This window comes from Salvelinus sp. IW2-2015, linkage group LG16 (assembly GCF_002910315.2).
Source record: "Salvelinus sp. IW2-2015 linkage group LG16, ASM291031v2, whole genome shotgun sequence".
Taxonomy (NCBI): domain Eukaryota; kingdom Metazoa; phylum Chordata; class Actinopteri; order Salmoniformes; family Salmonidae; genus Salvelinus; species Salvelinus sp. IW2-2015.
Window position 1 is genome coordinate 19,445,944 of NC_036856.1, and position 12,639 is coordinate 19,458,582.

Genomic DNA, 12,639 nt, shown 5'->3' on the forward strand with positions numbered 1-12,639 from the left:
TTCCATTGCATTTCTACAGACAAAGGAATTCTCCGGTTGAAACATTATTGAAGATTTATTATAAAAACATCCTAAAGATTGATTCTATACTTCGTTTGATATTTTTCTACGAACTGTAATATGACTTTTCGTCTGAACTTTCGCCTGGACTTGCCCGCGCCTCCTGAGTTTGGATTTGTGTACTAAACATGCAAACAAAAAGGAGGTATTTGGACATAAATTATGGACTTTATCGAACAAAACAAACATTTATTGTGGAACTGGGATTCCTGGGAGTGCATTCTGATGAAGATCGTCAAAGGTAAGTGAATATTTTTTATGCTATTTCTGACTTCTGTTGACTCCACAACATGGCGGGTATCTGTATGGCTTGTTTTTGTGTCTGAGCGCCGTACTCAGATTATTGCACGGTATGCTTTTTCCTAAATGTTTTTTTGAAATCTGACATAGCGGTTGCATTAAGGAGAAGTTTATCTATAATTCCATGCATAATAATTGTATCTTTTAGCAATGTTTATTATGAGTATTTCTGTAAATTGATGTGGGTCTCTGTAAAATCACTGGATGTTTTGGAGGCAAAACATTACTGAACATAACATGCCATTGTAAACTAAGATTTTCTGTGACTAGGTGCTGACCTAACATAATCGTTTGGTGTGCTTTCGTCGTAAAGCCTTTTTGAAATCGGACACTGTGGCTGGATTTACAACAAGTTTATCTTTAAAATGGTGTAAAATACTTGTATGTTTGAGGAATTTTAATTATGGGATTTCTGTTGTTTTGAATTTGGCGCCCTGCAATTTCACTGGCTGTTGTTGGGGTGAGACGCTAGCGTCCCGAATATCCCAGAGAGGTTAACAAGAAATTTGTGGAGTGGTTGAAAAACGAGTTTTAATGACTCCAACCTAAATACACTGCTCCAAAAAATAAAGGGAACACTAAAATAACACATCCTAGATCTGAATGAATGAAATATTCTTATTAAATACTTTTTTTCTTTACATAGTTGAATGTGCTGACAACAAAATCACACAAAAATGATCAATGGAAATCAAATTTATCAACCCATGATCTGGATTTGGAGTCACACTCAAAATTAAAGTGGAAAACCACACTACAGGCTGATCAACTTTGATGTAATGTTCCTTAAAAACAGTCAAATGAGGCTCAGTAGTGTGTGTGGCCTCCACGTGCCTGTATGACCTCCCTACAACACCTGGGCATGCTCCTGATGAGTGGCGGATGGTCTCCTGAGGGATCTCCTCCCAGACCTGGACTAAAGCATCCGCCAACTCCTGGACAGTCTGGTGGTGCAACGTGGCGTGGTGGATGGAGCGAGACATGCATGATGTCCCAGATGTGCTCAATTGGATTCAGATCTGGGGAAACGGGCGGGCCAGTCCATAGCCTTCAATGCCTTCCTCTTGCAGAACTGCTGACACACTCCACCACATGAGGTCTAGCATTGTCTTGCATTAGGAGAACCAGGGCAACCGCACCAGCATATGGTCTCACAAGGGTCTGAGGATCTCATCTCTCGTACCTAATGGCAGTCAGGCTACCTCTGGCGAGCACATGGAGGGCTGCTGCGCCCCCAAAGAAATGCCACCCCACACCATGACTGACCCACCGCCAAACCGGTCATGCTGGAGGATGTTGCAGGCAGCAGAACGTCTCCACGGCGTCTCCAGACTCTGTCACGTCTGTCACATGTGCATCAGTGTGAACCTGCTTTCATCTGAGAAGAGCACAGCGCCGAGTGGCGAATTTGCCAATCTTGGTGTTCTCTGGCAAATGCCAAACGTCCTGCACGGTGTTGGGCTGTAAGCACAACCCCACCTTTGGACGCGGGCCTCATACCACCCTCATGGAGTCTGTTTATACCGTTTGAGCAGACACATGCACATTTGTGGCCTGCTGGAGGTCATTTGCAGGGCTCTGGCAGTGCTTCTCCTTGCACAAAGCGGAGTGGTACGGTCCTGCTGCTGGTTGTTGCCCTCCACGGCCTCCTCCACGTCTCCTGATGTACTGGCCTGTCTCCTGGTAGCGCCTCCATGCTCTGGACACTACGCTGACAGACACAGCAAACCTTCTTGCCACAGCTCGCATTGATGTTCCATCCTGGATGAGCTGCACTACCTGAGCCACTTGTGTGGGTTGTAGACTCCGTCTCATGCTACCACTAGAGTGAAAGCCACCGCCAGCATTCAAAAGTGACCAAAACATCACCAGGAAGCATAGGAACTGAGAAGTGGTCTGTGGTCACCACCTGCAAAACCACTCCTTTATTGGGGTTGTCTGCAATTGCCTATAATTTCCACCTGTTGTCTATTCCATTTGCACAACAGCATGTGAAATTTATTGTCAATCAGTGGTTTGCTTCCTAAGTGGACAGTTTGATTTCACAGAAGTGTGATTGACTTGGAGTTACATTGTGTTGTTTAAGTGTTCCCTTTATTTTTTTGAGCAGTGTATATGTAAACTTCCGACATCCAACTGTACTATTTCTGCCATCATTTCTATGACCAAAAACAGCTCCTGGACATCAGAACAGCGATCACTGACCTCGATATGGGTAACGATTTCTACTTCAACGAGTCGGCAGCTGTGGATGTACTGCTTATTTCGATGAACGTAATCACTAGGGAATAAACTAGATAAACTCCATACGAGACTATCCTATCAACGGACATGAAAAACTGTAATATCCTATGTTTCTCGGAGTCGTGGCTGAGCATGAACATGGATAATATACATCTAGGAGGTTTTGCTATGCATCAGCAAGACCGAACGGCAGCTTCTGATAAGGTTAAGGGGGAGGTGTGTCTCTTTGTTAACAACAGCTGTTGCACAATCTTTAATGTTAAGTCTCAAGGTTTTGCTTGCCTCAGTTAGAATCAGAGTATGTGAGCAGAGCAGATGAGGAGCATGCCCAATTTGACTGGAGCGCAGAGTGAGTTTCCCAAAGGCTGGAGCGTCAGCCTTCTCGCCCGCTCCATTGATTTTGGCCCAATAGGCCTGACATTTTACTTCTTTCAAGGAGCTTTACGTTTTGATAGGGTTATTTTGCCTAAAAACCTTTAGAACTACCTATAGAAAAATGTAAAAACATCTCAGAATCCCTACCCAGCCTGGCAAGAGTGGCCGGAAGGGTGTTTAGCATCCCCAGTGGCTCTGCAAGCGCGGAGAGTGTATTCTCCGCTGCTCTCCAGGCACCATTGCATGAGCCTAAAGCCACAGACTCTAGACAAACTACTGTTTCCAAAAGTGAATTCAAAGGCATTGTAGACTGAGCCTAACAAGGCATTTTTCGTTTAATTTTGTCACAGCCTATATGCACAATTTATAGACTATACTAATTTAATACAACAAAATGTTGTTTAAATGCTGAGTGCTTAATGTTCCTGCCAGCCTAGTGTGTCGCACTCACAAATGTTTTACAATTTACACTGAGTATACAAAACATTAAGGACACCTGCTCTTTCCATGACATGGACTGACCGGGTGAATCCAGGGGAAAGCTATGATCCCTTATTGATGTCACTCCTTAAATCCACTTCAATCAGTGTAGATGAGACAGGAGACAGGTTAAAGAAGGATTTTTAAGCCTTGAGACATGGATTGTGTAATGTGTACCATTCAGAGAATGAATGGGCAAGATAAAAGATTTAAGTGGCTTTGAACAGGGTGATAGTAGGTGCCCGGTGCACCTACTACCACCCTGTTTTTCACACTTTTTCCCATGTGTATCAAGAATGGTCCACCACCCAAAGAACATCCAGCCAACTTGACACAATTGTGGGAAGCATTGGAGTCAACATGGGCCAGCATCACTGTGGAATGCTATCGACACCTTGTAGAGTCCATGCCCTGATGAATCAAAGGTGTTCTTAATGTTTGGTATACTCAGTGTATTTATTTGTAGGCTATAACCTTGAGATAATAGGCTAATAGTCTAAATAATTAATTTTCATTCCTTAGGCTACCTGTCTGGCTCCTGACCTATTTAGAGTGTTTTAATATGCTGTTTAATACCACATGTAGCCTTCAAACGGTCAACCTTTCAGGTTGTTTATTAAAATACTTTTCATTCAAATCATATGGTTTCGTTTCAATACTTCAAAACCTATTGGTAGGTCCAGGTAGTCACAAAAATAGATGGGTGTTTAAATCGTGATTTTAATGAATGGAGCGAATTTGGAGCGGATTTTAGTGGAGCAGTTGGAAAGGAGGTGGAGTACAGGAGCAGTGCACAAGCACCGAGGCTTGAGCTCACCTTTAGATCACCTTTACTCCACACACAGAAACACATACAAAGCTCTCCCTTGCCCTCCATTTGGCAAATCTGACCATAACTCTATCCTCCTGATTACTACTTACAAGCAAAAACTCAAAAAGGAAGAACCAGTGACGCACTTAATATGGAAGTGGTCAGATGAAGCAGACTACAGGACTGTTTTGCTAGCACAGACTGGAATATGTTCTGGGATTCAACCGATAACATTGAGGAGTTTACCACAGTCACCGGCTTCATTAATTTAATAAGTGCTTCGATGACATCGTCCTCACAGTGACCGTACGCACATATCCCAACCAGAAGCCATGGATTCCAGGCAACATCCGCACTGAGCTAAAGGATAGAGCTACTGCTTTCAAGGACCGGGACACTAATCCGGACGCTTATAAGAAATCCCCCTACAACCTCTGACAATCCATCAAACAGTCATAACGTCAATATAGGACTAAGATTGAATCCTAATACTCTGAAACTACTAATACTCTGTCATGTATACATATAATGGTGTGTAAAGATGATATGGACAGTATACAGTGCATTCGGAAAGTATTCGGACCCCTTTAGACCCCCTTTTCCCACATTTTGTTACGTTAAAACCGCATTCTAAAATTGATTAAATAAAGGAAAATCCTCAATTGACACACAATACCCCATAATGACAAAGCAAAAAAAAAAATTGAGGCACAGATCTGGGAAAGGGAACCAAAAAATGTCAGCAGCATTGAAGGTCCCCAAGATTAAATTTGGAACCACCAAGACTCTTCCTAGAACTGGCTTCCCAGCCAAACTAAGCCATCGGGGGAGAAGGGCCTTGGTCAGGGAGATGACAAAGAACCTGATGGTCACTGACAGAGCTCCAGAGTTCCTCTGTGGAGATGGGAGAACCTTCCAGAAGGATAACCATCTCTGCAGCACTCCACTAATCAGGCCTTTATGGTAGAGCGGAAAGACGGAAGCCACTCAGTAAAATGCAAATTACAGCCCAATTGGAGTTTGCGAAAAGGCACCTAAAGACTCTCAGACCATGAGAAACAAGATTCTCTGGTCTGATGAAACCAAGATTGAACTCTTTGGCATGAATTCCAAGCGTCACGTCTGAAGGAAACCAGGCACTGCTCATCACCTGGCCAATACCATCCCTATGGTGAAGCATGGTGGCAGCATAATGCTGTGGGGATGATTTTTAGCGGCAGGGACTGGATCGAGGGAATGATGAACGGAGGAAAGTACAGAGAGATCCTTGATTAAAACCTGCTAAGAGCGCTCAGGTATTCAGACTGGGGCGAAGGTTCACCTTCCAACAGAACAACGACCTTAGGCACATGGCCAAGACAACGCAGGTGTTTCAGAACAAGTCTCTGAATGTCCTTGTGTGGCCCAGCCAGAGCCCGGACTTGAACCCGAAAGAACATCTCTGGAGAGACCTGAAAATAGCTGTGCAACAACGCTCACCATCCAACCTGACAGAGCTTGAGAGGATCAGCAGAGAAGAATGGGAGAAACTCCCCAAACACAGGTGTGCCAAGCTTGTGGTGTCATACCCAAGAATAATCTATGCTGTAATTGCTGCCATAGGTGCTTCAACAAAGTACTGAGTAAAGGGTCTGAATACTTTATGTAAATATCATTTCAGTTTTAAATTTTTTATAAATCAGCAAACATTTCTAAATAACTGTTTTTGCTTTGTCATTATGGGGACTGTATATGTACATATCTACCTCAATTACCTCGTACCCCTGCACATCGCCTCGGTACTGGTGCCCAATGTATATAGCTCATTCTGTTACTCATTACTCATTCTGTATTTTTACTTGTGTTATTATTTTTCTATTATTTATCTTTTTTTCTTTCTGCATTGTTGGGAAGGGCCCGTCAGTAAGCATTTCACTGTTAGTCTACACCTGTTGTTTACGAAGCATGTGACAAATAACATTTTATTTTACACATGCAGGCACACACACGGCTGTATACACTCACAACAAAAGGTTAGCTCTTTTTTGAGCCAGCATAATAAATAAGTGGTGGACAATCTGTGACATTCTTTATGTATGCTGGTTGGCTAAAATCATTTTGGCTGTTGAAAGACTTTCCTTGTGTTCTGGTGAAGAAAGTTATATGAGAGCTGTGAATGTGTCACTGCACAAAAAAGGTTATTCTTCTGGCTATATGTAACTGGCACTGATACAAAATGTCACATTGGCTGAGCGCTGAAGGTCAGTGTGGCTGAGAGGTGAAAGGGAACACAGAATTTTCAAATATAGCTTCCACACCCAGCTGTATGATAGATCTCAGTTAACCCTGTGGGTGATACAGTAACTACTGTAGCATAGCCAACTAGCACCTGCTAATATGTGGGGTGTATTTCCTGTGGAACATATGTAAGATGAGTATGGTTAGGATTGATATGGCCTGACCAGGGAAAACTCTGGGCCCTAAAGTTGTCCCTGGTATAGTTGATGTGATGGACTTACAAAGGAGAAGTCTGGGGCGTTTTGGCAGAGCAGGCGAGGGAACACGGCTTGTCTCTGGACTCTCTCCTCCTCCTCAAACACGTTCCCGTACATGAAGCCATTCATCATGGTGGAGTGGGCATGAACATCAATGTAGAACTCCAGCCCCACCTTATGAATATGCGACACACACACCACAGAGAGAGAGAAAGGGGCACAGGGCAGGGGTGTCACAAACCTGCCGAATATACACCATTTACAAATTTCATAGCCATTGCCATTTCTATCAAAATGTAAAGATCTTGATTTGACTAAGACTCCTTGGCTACATATTTTTCAAATGCCCACATGTATTCTACCGAGCACAAAAACATTGGGAACAACAACAACCAAGATGTGTCACACAAATGCCTTGTTTGGCTATGGAGGGCATCTTCCTAGTGAAAGACGACTCTCAGAGGTGGCAGAGCACCAGAGGAGAATCACAGAAGAGCTAGCAAACCTCCCACAGCGACAGTGAGAGAGAAAGCGAGGGAAGAATGATGATACTAGTCATATTTTATCCCCTGTAGAGCCCAGGGACAGAGCTGAGGAGAGGAGAGCCCAGGAGACTGGCTTGGTGGCCCCACACAGATGAGATGTGGAGACTGGCTGGGGAGAGCTTTCCAGATACAGCTGCACGACAATACAGTAGCCCACACACAATCAGGCTTTATTCAGACTATCAGTTACTGTAGCTACACTGCTTCCCACACAGCAGGCTCAGGAGCTGAGAGGAAAACACTATGAGAACCAGCTGTCACACACATACACTACATGACAAGAAGTATGGGGACACCTGCTCATCCAAAATCATGGGCATTAATATGGAGGTTGTCCCCCCTTTGCTGCTATAATAGCCTCCACTATTCTGGCTTTCCACTAGATGTTGGAACATTGCTGCGGGGACTTTCTTCCATTCAGCCACAAGAGCATTAGTGAGGTTGGGCACTGATGTTGGGCAATTATGCCTGGCTCGCAGTCAGCGCTCCAATTCATCCCGAAGGTGTTCGATGGAGTTGAGATCAGGACTCTGTGCAGGCCAGTCAAGTTCTTCCACACAGATCTCGACAAACAGTTTCTGTATGGACCTCGCTTTGTGCACAGGGGCATTGTCATGCTGAAACAGGAAAGGGCCTTCCCCAAACTGTTGCCACAAAGTTGGAAGCACAGAATCGTCTAGAATGTCATTGTATGCTGTAACGTAAAGATTTCCTTTCACTGGAACTAAGGGGCCTAGCCCGAACCATGACAAACAGTAAAAGACCATTATTCCTCCTCCACCTAATTTACAGTTGGCACTATGCACTCGGGCAGGTAGCCAAACCCAAATTCGTCCATCGGACTGCCAGATAGTGAAGCGTGATTCATCACTTCAGAGAACACGTTTCCATTACTCCAGAGTCCAATGGCGCGAGCTTTACACACTCCAGCTGAAGCTTGGCATTGCACATGGTGATCTTAGGCTTGTGTGTGCCTGCTCGGCCATGGAAACCCATTTCATGAAGCTCCAGATGAACAGTTATTGTGCTGACGTTGCTTCCAGAGGCAGTTTGGAACTCGGTAATGAGTGTTGCAACCGAGGACAGCTGATTTTTACTCAGTACGTGCTTCAGCACTCGGCGGTCCCGTTCTGTGAGCTTGTGTGGCCTACCACTTCGCGGCTGAGACGTTTTGGGATTCTCTGCCTCTAACCCTATTACAGGGACTGAGTCACTGGCTTACTGGTGCTCTTCCATGCCGTCCCTAGGAGGGGTGCTTCACTTGAGTGCGTTGAGTCACTGACGTGATCTTCCTGTCTGGGTTGGCGCCCCCCCCTTGGGTTGTGCCGTGGCGGAGATCTTTGTGGGATATACTCGGCCTTGTCTCAGGATGGTAAGTTGGTGGTTGAAGATATCCCTCTAGTGGTGTGGGGGCTGTGCTTTGGCAAAGTGGGTGGGGTTTATATCCTGCCTGTTTGGCCCTGTCCGGGGGTATCATCGGATGGGGCCACAGTGTCTCTCCTGACCCCTCCTGTCTCAGCCTCCAGTATTTATGCTGCAGTAGTTTATGTGTCGAGGGGCTAGGGTCAGTCTGTTATATCTGGAATACTTCTCCTGTCTTATCCGGTGTCCTGTGTGAATTTAAGTATGCTCTCTCTAATTCTCTCTTTCTCTCTTTCTTTCTCTCTCTCGGAGGACCTGAGCCCTAGGACCATGCCTCAGGACTACCTGGCCTGATGACTCCTTTGCTGACCCAGTCCACCTGGCCATGCTGCTACTCCAGTTTCAACTGTTCTCCCTGCGGCTATGGAACCCTGACCTGTTCACCGGACGTGCTACCTGTCCCAGACCTGCTGTTTTCAACTCTCTAGAGACAGTAGGAGAGGTAGAGATACTCTTAATGATCGGCTATGAAAAGCCAACTGACATTTACTCCTGAGGTGCTGACTTGTTGCACCCTCGACAACTACTGTGATTATTATTATTTGACCATGCTGGTCATTTATGAACATTTGAACATCTTGGCTATGTTCTGTTATAATCTCCACCCGGCACAGCCAGAAGAGGACTGGCCACCCCTCATAGCCTGGTTCCTCTCTAGGTTTCTTCCTAGGTTTTGGCCTTTCTAGGGAGTTTTTCCTAGCCACCGTGCTTCTACACCTGCATTGCTTGCTGTTTGGGGTTTTAGGCTGGGTTTCCGTACAGCACTTTGAGATACAGCTGATGTAAGAAGGGCTATATAAATACATTTGATTTGATTTGATTTTGCTTTTAGATGTTTTCACTTCACAATAACAGCACTTACAGTTGACCGGGGCAGCTCTAGCAGGGCAGATATTAAAAAACGGACTTGTTGGAAAGGTGGCATCCTATGACAGTGCCAAGTTGAAAGTCACTGAGCTCTGCAGTAAGGCCATTATACTGCCAATGCTTGTCTATGGAGAATGCATAGCGGTGTGCTTGATTTGTCAGCAACGGGTGTGGCTGAAATAGCCGAATCTACTAATTTGAAGGGGTATCCAAATACTTTTGTATATATAGTATAGTGTACCTCTACAGCGTACCTCAGATCACATCTGTATCAACACATGCCATTGTTCGTGTTCAGAGGTAAGATGGTGGACTGAACACAGCGATGCAGAACGCCTCAAGATAAAAACGTAATATGTAATATCTGTAAGTTTGACTAAATATTAGCACTTCACTCCACATACTCGTGGGTAATAACCTTCAATCTGGAAAACAAACAACAAATTATAAGGCTAGACACATTTATCGACCAATATTAACAAAACAATCAACACCCAAACATGGAAAACCAATGCGAAAAAGAAAACGCGACTCCTCGACGGACACAGACGATTTTATGCTTTTCACCACCGGGAATTGTAAGGGTGGTAACTGAAACTAACTGAAACTAATTGTATGGATTTTTTCCCTAATAATAATGTAAAATTAACATCTGTACAGAAAGACTCATGTGAAGGCCTAATTACAGAGGAGGAACTACTTGATGCAATTGGGCCTTTAAGGATGGGAAAAACTCCAGGACTGGATGGCATACCAGTGGACCACTATTAGCTTGTTTTAACCACTCCTATATAAATGATAGATTATCAGACACGCAACAAGAAGGTGTGATATCATTATTACTGAAACAGGACCCAAGTGGTATATATAAAGATCCAGTCCATTTAAAAAATTGGAGACCTCTTACACTTCAGTGTTGTGATGCAAAAATCCTAGCAAAATGCTTGCGCATAGAATAAAAAAAGTTTGTCAGATATTATTCATCCTAATCAGACAGGTTTTTTACATGGACGATACATTGGAGATAATATAAGGCAAGTACTGGAAACAATAGAACACTATGAAATATCGGGGCACCAGGCCTGGTTTTCATAGCTGATTTTGAAAAGGCTTTTGATAAAGTACGACTGGAGTTTATATATAAATGCCTAGAATATTTCAATTTTGGGGAATCTCTTATAAAATGGGTAAAATAATGTATAGTACCCCTAGGTGTAAAATAGTAAATAATGGCTACATCTCAGAAAGTTTTAAACTATCTAGAGGAGTAAAACAAGGTTGTCCACTATCGGCAATATCTATTTTATTATTGCCATCGAAATGTTAGCTGTTAAAATTAGATCAAACATTAATATTAAGGGATTAGAAATCCAGGGCCTAAAAACTAAGGTGTCATTGTACGCTGATGATTCATGTTTTTCTTTAAAAACCACAACTAGAATCTCTCCACGGCCTCTTAGAGGATCTAGATACATTTGCTATCCTCCTCTGGATTAAAACCAAATTATGATAAATGTACCATATTACGTTATTGGATCACTAAAAAATACAACATTTTACATTGCCATGTAGTTTACCAATTAAATGGTCTGACGGTGATGTGGACTATCTCGGTATACAAATCCCAAAAGAAAGAAATGATCTCACTCCAATAATTTTTTAGAAAGTTAGCAAAAATAGATAAGATCTTGCTACCATGGAAAGAAAATCCTGTCTATTTGTGGGAAAATCACCCTGATTAACTCTTTAATCATATCACAGTTTACCTATTTTGCTTATGGTTTTGCCTACACCTAGTGACCTGCTTTTTAAATTATATGAACAAAAATATTCAATTTTATTTGGAACGGCAAGCCAGATAAAATTAAAAGGGCCTATTTATATAACGAATATGAATTCGGAGGGCAGAAAATTATTAAATATTAAAGCATTAGACCTCTACTAAGAAAGGCATCAGTCATACAAAAGTTATACTTAAATCCAAACTGGTTTCTCTAGTAGATTGGTACGAATGTCTCATCCTATGTTCAAGAAGGGCCTTTTTCCCTTTATTCAGATTACACCTGCTCACTTTTCGGTTGCTTGAAAAGGAAATAATCTCCAAAATATCTTTATTTTTTAAACAAGCCTTAGAAAGTTGGTTGCAATTTCAGTTTAATCCACCTGAAAGGACGGAACAAATAGTACAACAAATCTTGTGTTAAATTCAAATATAGTAATTGATAAAAAAACTGTATTTATCGAAGAAATGTGTTAAAAAAGGTAATATTTTTGTGAATGATATCATAAATAGGACTGGTGGAGTAATGTCACACATGCAGCTAACACAGACATATGGAAATGTCTGCTCTACCCAAATTACAACCAATTAATTGCAGCATTACCACAAAAATGGAAGAGGCAGGTGGAAGGGGATAAAAGTAAGGAACTTGTATGTCGGCCTTATATTAAAGAACATAAATGGTTAAAGAAAAGTGTGATAAATAAAAACATATACCAATTTCATTTAAGGACCAAAAAAACTTACAGCTGTGCCATATAAATTGCAAAATAGTTGGGAAGAGATTTTCGAGTACCCATTCCATGGCACATGGTTTATGAATTGATACGCAAAACAACGCCGGATTCAAAACTTCGAATTTTTCAATTTAATTATTGTACAAAATTCTTGCAACTAATAGAATGTTATATATATGGGGGATACAATCTTCTCAGCTCTGTAGATTCTGCTGTGAGGAGGCAGAGTCATTAGACCATTTATTTTGGTATTGTCCGCATGTAGCGTTTTTGGTCACAGGTCCAGGAATGGTTGAAGAATTGCAAACTTTGCGTTGAACTAACGCTACAGATAGCAATACTGGGGGATTTTGAAAAGCCATAGTCAATCAATCAATAATATAATAATTATTTTTAGCAAAAATTGTTATTTTTTAATTTACAATCCGTGGAAGCTATGAGAATAGGAGATTCAAAATCTTTTGTGAAGCATCACAGCACAGCTGAAAAATATATGGCAAATAAAAATCCGAAATGGATGATGTTGGAAGATAGATGGGAAAGG

The 12,639-nt window shown here is 42.5% G+C and overlaps 1 protein-coding gene across 5 annotated transcripts in view; it reads right to left on the minus strand.

Moving 5' to 3' along the window:
- bend5 (BEN domain containing 5) overlaps positions 1 to 12,639 on the minus strand; it is a 444,711-nt gene that overhangs the window by 19,459 nt on the left and 412,613 nt on the right. For all 5 annotated transcript variants that reach the window (XM_024003944.1, XM_024003939.1, XM_024003938.1 and 2 more), the window contains one exon: positions 6,769 to 6,918. In XM_024003944.1, coding sequence (XP_023859712.1) covers positions 6,769 to 6,918 — 150 coding nt within the window. The remainder of the gene's footprint in view (positions 1 to 6,768; positions 6,919 to 12,639) is intronic.